The sequence below is a fragment of the Triturus cristatus genome, chromosome 12 (assembly GCF_964204655.1).
Source record: "Triturus cristatus chromosome 12, aTriCri1.1, whole genome shotgun sequence".
In the NCBI taxonomy this organism is placed as follows: Eukaryota; Metazoa; Chordata; class Amphibia; order Caudata; family Salamandridae; genus Triturus; species Triturus cristatus.
This window is the reverse complement of record NC_140595.1, coordinates 279,452,885-279,468,991: the sequence shown is the minus strand read 5'-3', so window position 1 is coordinate 279,468,991 and position 16,107 is coordinate 279,452,885. Positions and strand designations below refer to the sequence as shown.

General features: G+C 41.7%; 1 protein-coding gene across 1 annotated transcript in view; it reads right to left on the bottom strand.

Annotated features, from left to right (window-relative positions):
- UFC1 (ubiquitin-fold modifier conjugating enzyme 1) overlaps nucleotides 1-16,107 on the bottom strand; it is a 78,121-nt gene that overhangs the window by 31,187 nt on the left and 30,827 nt on the right. The window contains exon 2 of the mRNA XM_085638664.1: nucleotides 12,493-12,560. Within this exon, the coding sequence (XP_085494790.1) occupies nucleotides 12,493-12,560 (68 nt within the window). The remainder of the gene's footprint in view (nucleotides 1-12,492; nucleotides 12,561-16,107) is intronic.

Here is a 16,107-nt window from a genome sequence, read left to right as displayed (position 1 = left end):
CGGCCAGGCATCCCTTAAGAGTAATTACGTATAGTTGTGTATGTGGAAACCTCAATGGGAGCCAAAGACCACACTGACTCGGTTAGGATGGAATGGTCTTGATCAGCAGATAGGCGAGTGCAGTAAGGAAAAACCCTAAGCTGAAAATTCTTTAGCTGCAACAAGTACCAGCTTGAAAAGGAGCCAATCGTAATGAAGACCCTGAAGAAAGACTGCAGTTTACCTTTTTGAATGGCCCTTGATGATTGCTGTTGTCCCGCTTCTCCTTTAAAGACAACCCTTTACAGCACACTGCAGAAGCTCACCCCGGGCTTCAATATCTGCAGGCAAGAGACACAGGAGTACCTGCAGGAATGGCTAATCGAATGCACAGGGTTCCGGCTCTTCGCCCTCCATTGTTTGTGTATTTAGACCTTTACCAATTAATATGTCTTATATGTCCCAGAAGAGAACGAAGGCTCCAGACATCCACCACAATAATCTCTTGTTACATGTACCAAGGAACAGTCCAGCACTAACACTCAATCATAGCTCCGGGGCATTGACAGAAACCTGTGCAGTTTGTTTTGGGGGGAAAGGGGGGGGGGGCACATAAGGGGGCAATATTCATGAGACCCCCCCCCCCCACACACACACACACTGCTGTTCATAGTCCCTCTGATGGGACAGAGAAGGAGTCTCATCTATGGAAACTGGAGGGGGGTAGGGGGTCCAACTTTGTGTTTCTACTAAATAAGTAATACCAGGCCAATAGTAAAGCCACGATATGTATTGTTGGTGTCACGAAATGTCTAGGCACACCGTTCTTACATGGTGTTGGGATAGAGAAACATACAAGGAGAAACTTCAGATCACAAAAGAACCGTGACACTTCTGGGAGGCTATTAGTCATCATCTTCTGTTACAGAACCAGTCTTGCTGGCACGTCCTTGCAGCAGTAGACTCAGAAGAAAGTTATAAAACTCTTTCAAGGGCTAGAATATTTCCTCTCTCTACAAGTACACCGAATTTCCCTCCATTTCCTGTAACAAAAGAAGCATTTACATCAAAATAGGAGGGTGTAAAAGGAGCTTGTGAATGGCACCAACGAGTTCCAATATGATCCAACCTGGAAGTCTATGTTCCTCTGGGGACCCACCATTACCGCTTACTACAAGAAAAGAGCGCGTCGTAGGACTGTGCAAAAAACACATGTTGCCTTCTTGACAAAGAAGAAAATATCAGCTCAAGTTCTAGAGAAAACCTCCCTACGCCTATATCAAATATCAGAAGCATGACTTTCGTAGGGCGGGATTTCCCTTCATACCCCTTAGTGGGGTCTAATAACCAGAGACACAGCAGAAAATGTATGCCCCTTAGCCGATAGCTCATAACTTCAGCACCCCTGTGGGTGTCGCTAAAGCATCTTGTAAAAATATATATGCTTCTTCGCCTGGGAGAAATGGAGCTTAGTCCAGAAGGACAACGTGACACATTTTTATTCCGGTTATATCACAGTACCAAAGACAAAAAGAGTGGGAGGGTGTAGGCAGATAGTCCAAGTCTTCATTTCAACTAGTGTTTGCTCCTCCAGAAGTTCAAGATATCAGCCTTGACTCAAATCCTGGCTGTAATTCAGCAAAAGTATTGCTTTATGTGGTATCCTTGGTGTTGTCATATGTTTACATAGCTTACAGGTATTCATTGGCAGGTCATGGAATGTTACGTAGGAATAGAATGTAATGACATCTGTATAGAATGTAATGACATCTGCTTGTGGATGTCTCTGTTGGTGACAGTTGAAGACTGCTGTTCTGTGGATGGGACCTTGGATGATGTATGTCCTGAATAAAGAAGATCTATGACATATTGGTGTCAGCAACTTCTTCACACTGGCGACGATTGATGGGATCTTTTCTCCTGCTCATACATCAACAGACTTATTTTTTTTTTTTATTAACCAAGGTCTCAACACGACGTTCCTCACTGCTCTGACCCAGCAAGGTATTTATTTCTTGACCTCTGAGACTTTCATGTGAAGCGCTGCGCAGTTTCAAGCCTAGTTCTCCTTTCGGCGATTTTCTTCTGTGCTAAATTTAGACTGTGAGCTGTATGTTACGGTATACAAGGTCGTGATTCCTGAGCCACAGACAAATAATTCTCTCGTCTGTTAGTGCGAGTGCTTCGTGTTCTCTAATATGCAAGGCTAATTGAGGAAGACAAAAAATTCGTCTAAAATCCCTTGTACTGTTGAACTTAAAGGCTTACTTTTATGCCTGCCAGCTCGCGCTTCTGTCTCTCAGGCGTTGGTCTTTGGGCTCGAGGATCGTTCATCCGATCAAAGGATGCCATTGCCTTGCTTGCGCTGACGTTCTGAACTCCTGTTCACGTCAGCCTTTGTTACGTGCTTGCAGCGGAGGTGAAGGGAACACTGAAGACGGACTCTACTTCCGTGTTTCTGGGCTTCTGTTACGTCATTCTTCGTTGCTTAGTTGCGGCTTCTGGCAGTGTTTCCTCGCAACAAACAACAAGCTCTGCTTACACGTTGCCTAGCAACTCTCGCACAACAACAAGCTCTGCTTACACGTTCCCTAGCAACTCTTGCTACGTTTGAGAGGCTTCGTGTGGGATAATATAACTCCTTGATTAAAGAGGTGCTGGAAATGTCATTCTACAGCTTAAACCTAAGAGAAAGTTCTTATTCAAACCACGTTATGCACGCAATTTGAAAATTTCCACTCTGATGTGCACAGATTAACTTTCAACCACGCTGATGTGCACAGCTTATGAAATAACTTGTTGAAATACTTGGATAAGTGGATAGCTTTGTAACAATCTTTTCTTCCAGCTTATATTACATCAGTGCAGTGTGTTTATTGGCATATAACATATCAAACCATAGTATTTGTATGTCACATTACATCTCCAGGTTTACAGTGTTATATTCTGTTCTTAACCAAACTGTTTTTTTTTTTAGGTGTTATTCACAAGTTTATTTATTTATTTTTTTTAAAATGCAGAATGTAACTTCCGCCCCATTCTTTCTTTCTGATCCTGGCGATCCACCTATTCGCTGGTCTAAGTGGAAGAAAGTATTTTTAAATTATGCAAGAGTGTGTGGCGTGTCACTCAGTGCCGAGAGGAAGTCTGCACTCTTATTACATTGTCTTGGTTCAGAGGGTCAAGACGTTTTTGAACATCTACCTGACTTAAACGAAGAAGAGTCTACAAATTTAAATGAATTTGAGATAAATATAAAAAAGCTTGATAAACATTATCTTCCAAAGATAAGTACAATTTTAGAACGCTATCAATTTGGAAAACGAACACAAAAAGAAGAAGAATCGGTGGAAACTTATGTAACTGCACTTCGGAAGTTGGGAGCCACATGCAAGTTTGAAGATTCTCTTGAGGAGCGAATACGTGATCAGTTCATGCTCGGCTGCAACATCGAGAAAATAAAAGATGAACTTTGGCAAAAGGATGATCCTGACCTGGATGAGGTCATAGCCATAGCAAAAAGAATAGAACATTCTCTTGTATGTGTTGAGACGATTAAAAAAAAAGAAAAGAGTGTTCCGGAAGAAAAAGTGCTTCATGTCAGTAAAAAACAGTCTCAATTCAAGCTATTACCCAAGTCTTCTGGCTCACAACGAGTTTCCTCGTCTTCGCAAAGTTTTTCTAAACTCAAAACTGATAGTAAGCTCAGGTGTTACAGGTGTAATGCCCTTGATCATCTAGCTAATGACAAATCATGTCCTGCGATTAAGTTTAAAATGTCTTAGTTGTGGGAAGGTGGGTCATTTTACCAGAGCTTGCAAATCACAAAAAGTGAATAAGGGTAAGCGTGTTAAAGAGATAATGGTAGAAGAAGAAAGTAACTCAGACTATGATGATGTGGACTGTGGGGAGGTCTATCTACCTAATGGTGATAAAAAATGTAAGGGTCCTCTAGACGATGTATGTGTAAACAGTTCTTGCATCAAAATGCTTTTTGATTCAGGGGCTAAAATATCACTAATACCGAAAGTGTTTTTTGATAAGGATTGCGTGGTAAGGTCAAGGTATTCAAGCCTGACATCAAACCTCTTGCATATGGTGGACAGCCTATAAAACTATTTGGGTACTTTTTAGGCGACATTGAATATAAAGGAAGGTTAACTGCAGGCAAAATCTATATCTCCTGCAGAGGCGACAGCATAATAAGTTGGTTTCATCAAGCTGATTTAGGAGTGTCGTTAGCTCCTGGTTGTGACCCGTGTATAGTTCTAAGAGACTTGGGTACTTCTGCTAGAGATAATTCTCATAGTTCTGGTACTTTGAACTCTGTGTCTAATAAAGATAAACGAAGTACTGTATGGCAGTCCCAATTTAAAAAAGTGTTCAGTGATAAACTTGGTTGTCTCACTGGATTCACTCACAGTATAACTCTAAAAGCAGAGGCAAACCCTGTTACGTGTAAAGTACGTAATGTACCTTTGGCCATGCTAGAGCCAATGCGTCTTGAATTAGAGAAGCTAAGAAAAGAAGGTATTACTGTGGAGACTGAGGCATGTGAATGGTTGGCTCCGGTAGTTTTGGCACGCAAGGCTTCCGGAGAGGTTCGTTTATGCGTGGACTTGCGCGCTCTCAATCGTGAGGTTGTACCTGATAAATATCCGTTACCTAACATCACAACCATGTTAACACAGCTTGGGGATGCGTGTGTTTTCTCGTCTTTGGATTTAAGGGCTGCATATCACCAGGTCAAAATTGATGAAAAATCCATGAGTCTTACTTCTTTCATAACCCCATTTGGAACTTACAAATTTACACGGCTGCCATTTGGTTTGATTTCCGCAGCGTCGGTGTTTCAGAGGGTCATGGAAGATGTACTGAATGGGATTCATGGGGTTAAAATATACCAGGACGATGTACTAGTGTATGGTTCGTCACAAGAGGAACATGATCAAAGATTGAAAGCTGTTTTGCAACGATTCGCAGAGAGGGGTTTGACCTTGAGAGAAAATAAATGCAAATTTAATCTTAAAGAAATTGATTATCTAGGTCACTGTCTAACGTCCACTGGGGTCAAACCCAAGGTGAGCCTTGTTAAAACTATAAGTGAACTGCCGGTTCCAGAGTCCAGAGATGAGCGGTTTACTTTTCTAGGAATGGCGGAGTATTATAATAAATTTGTACCGCAGTTTGCTTGCCGTACTCCCAATTTGAGATCTCTTTTAAAAAAGGGAGTCAAATTTATCTGGTCCTCCAAGTGTCAGTTGGAATTTGATGACATAAAGATGGCCCTTAATTCTGCTCCCTCTCTCCAGAGTTTTGACATCACATCAAACTCCATACTAGTAACAGATGCAAGCTCACGTGGTTTGGGTGCGGTTCTCAAGCAAGTCAAGAATGGGAAAGAGGTTACCATACTTTTCCTCTCAAGAGCTCTGGTAGGTCCTGAGCTTCTTTATTCTGTAATTGAGAAGGAGGCACTGTGCATTTTCTGGGCCATCAAGAAATTTAAAAAAATTCTTTGGGGTAATGCTTTTACTGTTCATTCGGATCACAAGCCTTTAAAAGATGTGTTTTGCAAGAAAAGTCTTGATGCAATCTCATCACGGATTTGCAAGTGGGTAATTGCGCTGCAAGACTTTGATTTTGTGGTCAAATATATACCAGGGGTTGACAATAAAGTAGCAGACTGTCTGTCCCGGTTGATTCCAGCACAAAATGAAGATAGTGTTGAGGACTCATGGGAGGTTGACGAATTTAAGGTGTGTGAAGTTGTTGAGGGTGTTGTCACTGAAAAAGATTGGAGGGATGCCATGTCTGAGGATGTGGATTTGATGGAAATTTGTGGTTTAATGGCGAATGGTTGAGAAATTTGAGCGAAAATGCTCGTAGGTATTGGAATGTGAGGAATGAACTGTCTGTGAGTAAAGGTCTATTGTGGAGAGGGACAAGATTAATTCCTCCGTCCTTGATTAGGGAAAAAATTGTTCACCTTGCTCATCAAGGTCATCAGGGCATTTCAAAGACAAAAGAAAGAGTGCGTCTACATTTCTGGTGGCCTGGTGTGGATTTAAGTGTGGAACGACTGATAAGGGATTGCACTGATTGTAACATATCTGACAAGGTATGCAAAACCAGGGTACAACCCATGGTTATTCGTGAAGCACCCATACGATGCTGGCAAGATGTAGCATTGGACATTCTAGGGCCTGTGTACAATAAGAGTGGCCAGTTTTTTGTTCTGGTTCTGATGGACATGTTCTCTAGATGGCCAGAAATAAAAGTTACGCAGAGTATACAGACCAGTAATGTAACTAAGTTCTTGGAGGAGGTATTTGGTAGAGAAGGGTTTCCTGAATCTTTGTTAACTGACAATGGGGTTCAGTTTGTCTCGAATGATATGGAAGAGTTTTTAGCAAGAAAAGGCATTAAACATAAACGTTGCTCTCTCTATCATCCTGAATGTAATGGGATGGTGGAGAGATTCAACCGAGTGTTGAAGGAGTCCATCCAGTTAGCCAAGGCGCAAGGGAAAGACTGGGTAGCTGGGATTCATGAGAGAGTCAAGGTTTACAGAATCACACCTCACTCCACTACGGGTGCTATTCCCTTTGAACTCTTTAGAGGTCGTACTCCTAATAGTGTATTGTTCCAGTCCTGGATGAGGGAGAAAGGGGCTGAGACGGAAAATTTAAGTAATGCTCAAATGCTAGCAAGACAAAGTGCCAAGTCCTTGCAAAGGAAAAGTAAGTTTGGTGTTAGACATGCTGTGGCTCGCACCTGTGTAATTGTTGGTGATCGTGTTAGAGTGTGACTCCCTCATAAATTGGATGGCTCAAAGTTCTCCTCTCCTTTTAAAGTTGTTAAACTTTTTAATAATGCGGTTAAACTTAATGATGGACGCATTTGGAACTTAAATAGGATATCACTTATTTCTAATAATCTACCTGAGCGTGATGACAAACTTTCTAGACCGGTGCGTAAGTCCATACAAAGGGATGGTAGTGCCTTATTGCGTAGGAGCTCACGTGCTGTTAGAGTTCCTGCTGCTCTCCATGATTTTGTGTTAAATTGATCAGAATGTTAAAGCGTAGGAGCTCACGTGCTGTTAGAGTTCCTGCTGCTCTCCATGACTTTGTGTTAATTTGATCAGAACGTTAAGACACGCTGTCAGTGTGTCTACTTCTTTGCATGACTATGGGTTAGTGTATTTAATGTTTTCACATCTTTACAATTGTATTTTTATTGTTGGTTCGGGGGAAGGTGTGTGGTATCCTTGGTGTTGTCATATGTTTACATAGCTTACAGGTATTCATTGGCAGGTCATGGAATGTTACGTAGGAATAGAATGTAATGACATCTGTATAGAATGTAATGACATCTGCTTGTGGATGTCTCTGTTGGTGACAGTTGAAGACTGCTGTTCTGTGGATGGGACCTTGGATGATGTATTTCCTGAATAAAGAAGATCTATGACATATTGGTGTCAGCAACTTCTTCACACTTTACTCAACTGATCTTTGGGAAGTAACTTTTCACAGTCAACACCACCTTATATTTGTAGTGGGAGTTTCATCTATCAATGACCCTATCATTTGGCCTCAACATTTTTTATCAGGGTCCTGATAGCGTGGTAATCCTCCTGCATTTATCACAAAAAATTGGGGACTTAGAGCGCATAAAGGTCCAGCATACATTCTCCACTGTTAATTCTCAAACGAATAACGTGTATCACACTTCTGCCATTTCTAAGCACCTTAAAGAGCAGCTGTTACTATTCCAAAATGTAACAGCACTCTTTACTAACGCCAGAAGCAAGAAAGACTCAATAGCCTTGACTGGGATTCACACTAGTGACATGTTGATAAACATTTACTCGTGGTTCAAACGGTTACCTCACTGCCTTAACCCATCTTAGAGTATCAGAACACTGACTAAGGATTTATGTGGCAAACTTATATATCACCGCATGAGATTTGTAACTCCATTATAAATGTTTGTCTGCAGCAGGAGCGCAATGTTCCACTTTAGTTCTCTCCCGGCAACAGTGGATTTGTGATATTCTGCAGAAACGTTCCGTCTCGCACAAGGCTTTCATTGTATCCTTTCACCACTTCCATCTGGCCAATCACTGAGTTCCAAGCAAGAAACACAGAAACTAAATCACTCATGTTCCTCCTGGTCATTGTGCCCCTCCTTATCCCACTTCCCTTTTGGTGCCTCTGCTCATACCGAGATCTTACTCATTTCCAGCCTTTCATAATTTAGGTGAGGATCAGAGTGTGACAGAGAAATTGAGATCTAGGGTCTGGTGGTGAATACTGATGTCTAAATCAATGCATACCTTAGAGTCTGCGGATCTTGAGTCTGAAGGCATCATTTGCCTCAAGTGTTTTATTCAAGTGCTACAAGAAGATACTGTATTTGATAATCTACCAGCTAAGGAAAAATTAATGGACCAGGTCAGAGTTGCATAATCTCATTCAGATTGTCAAGAATAGACATCTGAAACACTTCAAAGGAGCGTCCATAAAACACAGAGGGTGAGAGGAGACATTCCTGGACTTTCCTGGAAAACAGAAACAAGTGTTCCAAATATCCCTTACAGAAGAGGGCTGAAGAGTGTCTCTTGACTTTCGGTCCCCAGCCAACAGAGAGCACATGTTCCTTCAGAATCTTTTTGGAAAAGGAACAATCTCAGCCTTACTGATGAACACTGAATTTGCATGCAGATATAAACCAAGAAGCTGTCTCAATCTAAAGTTTGAATCCTTGCTCTAAGACTGGTTATAAAGATTGGTGGTACAAATTTCCTGATAATCAACATGGCAAAAGGGGCCAAAGCCCTGAAATAGTAGCTTACTTTTCCGGTGCCCTGGCTGGAAGGATCTAAGTTGATAAGCAGATAATGAAATTATTTTTTGACCTATGTTGGTTTGTGGGTTCTCCGTTTGGTCTCTTTGCAAGCAAGTGAAAAAAGACTGGTGTCAGTGGAACCAATCCTGTAAATCGAAGTAAGGACTGCAAGTTAATGCTGGTGTAGAGACCTTTTGTTAACGTTTTGGACTATAAAACACCTCCATCGGAAGACTGAGTGTGACGACTATAGATGCAATACAAAAAAATGCCTTTGGTGTGATCAACTTTGAACTGGGGCACCAACAAGGCTTCAGATGCACCTACATCTGACCCAGTGGAGCTGTACACAGGTACAATTGCATGGCTGACTAGAACAACCTCCAATATCTTTAATCTTTAATAAACTGAAAGTGACAGGCATCCAAAGTATGTGATGACCTTGAAAAGAGACCCTGACCACCAGTAATCACCATCTGCACTCCAAGCTATTTGGTACCAGGTTTGGGCTACCATGTGCCTGCCCGAGCAGTGTATTTAACCTTCTACAGCTCTTAGACATACACTGCAAGTGTGCCTGGCTGGTAATTTGTTTTTCAGAAAACGGTAAAAGTCAGAAGACAAATACATGCTAAAAGGCGACGTTCAGCCTAACCCCATGAAGTCCTAGTTCAACATATGGGTGCACATAGAGCCAAGTCTATCACATCTTACAAACCTGGCTTTCACAGGAAACAGTTTGATTTCTTCCCCACATTTGAACCGCATATCTTGCTTTTTTCTTTTGATTTTCCAATTTGCCTTTCATTGTACATTTGTTTGTTACAGGCAACACCCCGCACATTTTATCTGGGGATTGACTTCTGCGCAAGCCTTTGCCACTGATTGCAGCATAGATTAACCTCTATGAAGACCGGTTTCCGATTGTGGATCTTGCAGTTTATTGATTTAGTGGTTTATTTATACACTCCCTTACATAGAGGCAAAGACCCTTTGCATAGAACGTAAAGAAAAATACATCAATGCATAAAGGAACTGAGGAGTGGAAATATTATCAAACATCATTAAAGATTGGAAATAATCTGATTTAGCGGAGAGTTGGATAATTTTATTTTTTAATTTGGACTTCTTATATAGCACTCCTTCACTGAGTTTGGGCACAGTATAACCTCAGACACAGCTCACGTGCAGAATGAAAGTTCTCTCCCACACCCTCAGCTCTACTGCTCCATTAACCCGTTCACCCTCCCCCTAAACTGATCAATGTGCAACCTCCCAAAGCACTAAATGCTTTTGGACAGATACCAGGATCATAAAGAATGCCAAATTGGTTACGGACGGAAGTTTATTTAGGCATTCCACACTCCTTCCTCCTGTGCCAAGAGATTTGGACCTGGGAACAAGACTCACCAGAAGTGGCATGATTGGCTAGCCTTACATCTAGAGAGTGGAAAGTGGTGTGTCTCTGGCTCTAGTATTCTATGAAGTTTTGTCTGGCCATCGTCAACGTTCCTGCCGATGTGGTAGCCTGGCAGGTTGCCTACTGCAACCAGGCTCTTCTGCGATCAGTGCAGAGCACTGGGCTGAAATGTGAGCTGGTAAAGTACAGGATCATGGTGGAAAGGAAGGATTTTAAACATAAGCTTCTTCTTCTTATGCCTGCCTAATCACGGAAATGCAATTACCCTGAAGTACTAGGTGTGGCCAGTCTTAAATCCACAACTATCCCGGATGGTCCCTTTCTGGTGTTTTTTGTCAGTTTTTCCCAGTCCAAGGTGGTGTCAACTTTTCCTGTGATGTCATTTACAGCCTAGACCCTATAAAAGGGGTCTTCAGTCTCTGTATTTTTCGTTGCACTTCTCACCAATTTAGATGATTTTTGTCCTATACTGTTGCTCCTTTTTTCTTCAGCAGTATTACTTTTTGCATTCTCTCAGCTGGAATACCATATGCTGGGGTTTCCTTCTAAATGGGACCAGATTAATGAGACACTGGATACATCTGACGTGTATATCAAGTCCAGTGTGGAATCGTGGCCACTGTGAGGAGTCACACTTTTCTCTGGCAATGAAGACGGAAAGTAGAAAGCCCTTCACAGTGTCCAGTCCTTGACAAGACCTCCTCTGACGATTTGGGAACAGGAAGATTTGGTTACACAGAACCAACATGGGTTTGCCACGTTTGGGTCTCAGCCCTTTTCTTGCAGTAGGGGACTGGACTTTTCTTTGCTAGACTAGGGGGCATGGCTTCTCAATATCGAACCTTTGGTCATCAAACTCTGCAGAGCTCTTTGGAGCGCGAAATCACTTCCAAAGAGGAACCCTAGTACAAGAATGAGTGACAGTGCTGTTGTGAGAGCCAGGACATCGAGGTAAAAGTCTCGACTCCCACAATGCACTGCGTCATATAATTTACTAGAAGTTTATCGAAAGCTTTAGTTCATTAGGGAAGTATCCACACTTACTATTAGGATTGCTACACCTTAAACGGGGAGTTACATTACCTCTGAGAAAAGCAGTAGTATTTTAAAGGAACACTGCAGGACCCGCTTTTCCATATCTGAAGCTCATACAAATATTTCTGGAGAGTTTTCCTCTTTACCCAATAACGTGATTTATATCACCTTCTTCCTATGTAGAGCACAGGCTCCAAAGACGGAAATGAATTTGGGCCAGTCAGCCTTAATTGATGTGATCCTCAAAACCCAGTGATCGCTGTCGCTCACTTTTTTTTTTTTTTTATAGACGCAAGCCTTTGCTAGAAGACTAACTGGCATCAGGTTTTCAGCTAGTCAGAGCGTATTCCCACATAAGTAATATTTTTTTATCAAAATGAGTTTATGTTGCAACCAGCTGCTATTTAATCCCTCATGCCTTCCAGCTTAACGAGGATTTTTGTTAACTAGTATTTTAATTTCAGACCTCACTACTCCTTAGCCAAGAGAATTCTCTATGTTGTGGGTGCAAAATGGGTATTACAGTTCTTCCTAGAACTGTTCCACCATTTGCTCCCCTTACCGCCAACTTATTACATATGATGGACTGAATGAAGTACTCTTCATGGCTAAAGATACAACTGCAAGGTGAATAATATCCCATAGTACTCGTTTGTAAATGGTTCACAGTTCTCCAAATACAGATGGGATCAATATTGATTCAATATGACCTACAGAGCATGGATTGCTTTCTCTGGACTTGGGTCTCTGCAAGATTCTTCTATTCAGGACACACAATAGACCAAAGTTACAAAACGAAAATGACTTCCACAAAAAAAAAAATTAAAAAAAATAAAAAATCAAGAAATCAAAACTAATGAAAAAGAGCCGATAAAACCAAACTCAAAGTTGTTATTTTATTGGGGTAAGCAGGGAGAAGGCAGACAGGGTAGCTCCTCACTCTTTATTAACCCTTTGACACCTTAGCCCCCCACTCTCCTTACATGAAGACATTTCATAGTCTGTAATGTACCGACTATTGTGACCTCCCTGGACCTTTTCATTTGTTCATTTTTTATTTTTTTTTACACTTTCCCTTTTGCCCCGCTGCACTATTTGCCGAGTAAAACACATGTTTTCAGGTTTCATTTGTTTTTGTAACTTTATGAATGCTGCACATTTGTCAGCTGAGCCACCCGTTTCTTTCTGTAATTGCCACAGCCTACCTGGTTCCTTCTTTGTTGGACTCCAGCCTGAACCAATCGTTGTCCGAATTCTTGTTGTTCTCAACATACTGGATAATGAAAGAAGAACAATGAAATGAGAAACATTCACATCAAGCAGATCTGTGTCCATGAATGATCAGCCTAAATGGGACAAGCATGCTCGGATATTGGGTCGGAAACTCTAGAGCCAGGGCGCTAGTTCTAGCAAGCACCAGTTGCTGTAAAATATAAGCTACCAGAAGTCTTGAAATCTGTATGCTGTAGCAATATAGTTTCTGAAATGTGACTTTCCTATGAACCTGCTGTAATAATATTCTAACATTCATCCTTTATACCGGAACGGAATACTTCCTATCAATCTGTTGAAGATCAGAGGTGACTCTACAAAACTTTAAATCAAAAAGAGAGAGTGGATAACTGGAGCTCCATCGGGTAGCGCGTGGGGCCATAAAATAGTCACATCCGCTACATATTCAACCAAATAACACCACCCCAACTCAAAAACTGTCCCCTAAAATTCCACGCCTCCAGATAGGCCAACATCATGGCATTATTCTTCTATAAAAATAGCTTACAAGACATAGGGTAGCTGTACATCAGGTTATCAATTGGCAGTCTTTGCTTTCGTGTTATAGCAGCAATCCTACACAAAATCCACCCTTACAGAAAGCTAGAAACCCAAAAAGAGAAACAATAAGATGACAAAATATTCAAATGCAATTAGGTACATATGTGGCTGCGTAAGGCTGAAAAACATCTGGAATGATAAAAAAAGTAAATCACACAAGGTAAGTATTCAAATGCATTACCTCTGATCCACCCCCCCCCCCCAAAGTCCTTAAAATAAATGCCTCACGTGTAGCCACTCGCACCTTATCCAACCTTCATAGAACCAGTGAAATCTAGAGGCAGCAGGCAAGCCAGCGGACAGAAACCACAGAGCCTCAGATACTTCCGGTATTTAAAATCACCCACTGCCTTTGCCCTATAACTTATCAAGGCCATCTACTAAACCCCTTGCCCTTCAATGACAAACCCAACACCACTTCATCCTTAGACTTCCCTGCACGTCAATGTTCAGATCATTTTTAATCCTATTACCAGACCACCACCCTACTGAATCAACTCATCCGCTGCAACCTCCATGAACACCTTCAAAAATAGCCCTCAAACAAACCTCCCTCACTCTCGGAGTCCTCATCACTACATAAGGATCATTCTGTGGACTAATGTTCATTTCTCCATCCATTAGGATTTGGTGATCAAGAATAAAATATTCCTTTTGTTAGACTGCAAATGTACTAGTAACACAACAAATATTAGAGTATGCCCACTATCTAGTTAATTTCTAGTCTCAATATCCGTAGGGAAAGACAGTCTTTTTCAAAGGACTCTCACCCACAAAGACTATGTGGCATGCTTCATCAGGGAGTCCTCTCCCGGAATGTAAGCATATGTGGATGGGCTCTTTCTGTGTAATAGAGAGGGCTCTGTAGATCTTGTTAACCGTCAGGAATCTTTGTAGTTAAAACTGCATAAAAAACTATCCAGTGTTTGGAAATTTATTTGGCGGGTCCTTTGGCAAAAGATAAAAACAAATGTTAGATGCCGATGGAGTCTGTCGTAGCAGTGTGGACATTTTAAAAAACATCTACTTACTCAAGGGACAATATCTTTCAGAAATCTGCTTGTCCTGCTACTATATCCACTTTCTCCACCTACTCCTTTAATCACTGAGGTCGGCACAGAGACACCTGCACTGCAACCAGTGCAACATACTGCACACCAGGTTTCAAATCCAAGGAACAATATGCAGTGGATGAGGATGCATCCTGGTGTGTAAATGTGTTGCTTTAGCTACTTGTCAAGCAAGGATGCCGCTGTGTCATTGTGCACTGCACCCACTTATCAAATAGTTTGTGTTAGCTTTGGATATGTACAGAAATAGTGCCTAGATGCAGAGTGCAGACTGGTGATGGTTGTCGCAGTGCCACTGGTGCGTGCTGTGGACTATGAACCATGTAGAACGGAATTGGATTATCCCTCCTAGGCCTAACTGATCCTGCCTGGTAGCAAAAATGCTCACATCTGATGTTCTGGCAAGCTAGTCTGTAGATGTCATTAAGTCCACTTTGCGACAGAGCAGCTGATATGTTATCAAGGCAGCAAAATAAATTGCCGGAAGTGCTTTTCATCATTGGAGTAGTATCCACACTTCGATTTGCTACACCTTTAGAGGGGCAGCTACATTACTTCTCAACAGAGCAGGGCAGTCGTATTTTAATTGGACAATTCCAGAATCTCCAAGTATGACTACTGTACGTGCAAAGGGCTAACATTTATTGTCTGCAGTCTCAGAAAAGAGGCCAATGTTTGAATGGGAATCAAATCCCTCCCAGGTAGGTATGATACAAGTGATAAAGTACCCCATGCCATACATTTTAAGGATACTGCAAGTCACCAAGGAATTCCATAACCATATAGAAGAACGAGGCCAAAGGCCGCGTTTCTTTGTAAGATTATGGAACTCAGATGTGACTTTCAATAGCCTCATCATGTACGTCTGGGTACTTTATGTTACTGAAGTTTATAAAGCGCACGTACACCGAACGGTTTCATGGTGCTATGGCGGGGACAAGGCGGTGAGATACAGATAGCACTCTGCCTATTTGTATGCTTGTTTAAATAACCAGGATTTTATTTAATCTCCTGAATTCTGAGTAGTAAGATGCTGATCTTATCTCGAGGGGAGAGTTCTAGAGTTTGGGAGAGATGACCGAAAATCTGGTAGCACCGAGTCTCTTCTTGAAATTGGGAACTGATAGGAAGTTCATGTGAGCCGGCCATAGTGAGCGTTTAGGGGTGTACTTCTAGATTTGGGAGGTGATGAAGGTGGGGCGTTTGTTGTGGAGTGATTTAAAAATGATGCAGCCGGCTTTGAATGTGGTTCTTTGTTCTATAGGCAGTCATAGGAGGAATTTCATCAAGGGGGTGATGTGGCATCGTTTGGGTTGTTTATAAATTGGACGTGCTGCTTGGTTCTGAACAATTTGGATCCTTTTAATGAGGCAGTTGGGCAGGCCAACATATAGGGAGTTTCATAATCTATCCTTGAAAGGACGAGGGCGATCACAGCTTGGACAAGTGCCTAGATGGGAATGCAACAATTTTCTTGATTTTGCGGAGCAATAGGAAAGATGAGATTACGGAGCCGATTTGTGTCTTCATGGATAGTTCGATGTCGATAGTACCCAGAGGTATTTTTCTGCTTTTTCAGGGGTGGGGGAGCTCCCAACTTGGGTGGCCAGAATGATTTGGTCCAGTATTCAAGGTTATTTTTGGTGATAACCTGTGTTTTTTTCCATCTTTAATTTCAAGCGGTTGCTATTCATTCAGTCAAGGCTGAACAGCATTGTGGATTGAAAATGCTCTTTTAGATTCAGGGGAATTATCTAATTTGAAGAGTAATTGCAGGTCGTCTGCATAATTGTAAATTGTACAGTTCATCTTTTTCAGAGTGTGACCTAGGAGGCGAATGTATAGGTTAAAGAGATAGAAGGATATAGAAGATTCCGGGGGACTCCTCAGTCTAGATAGACTTGGGATGAGGTAAAC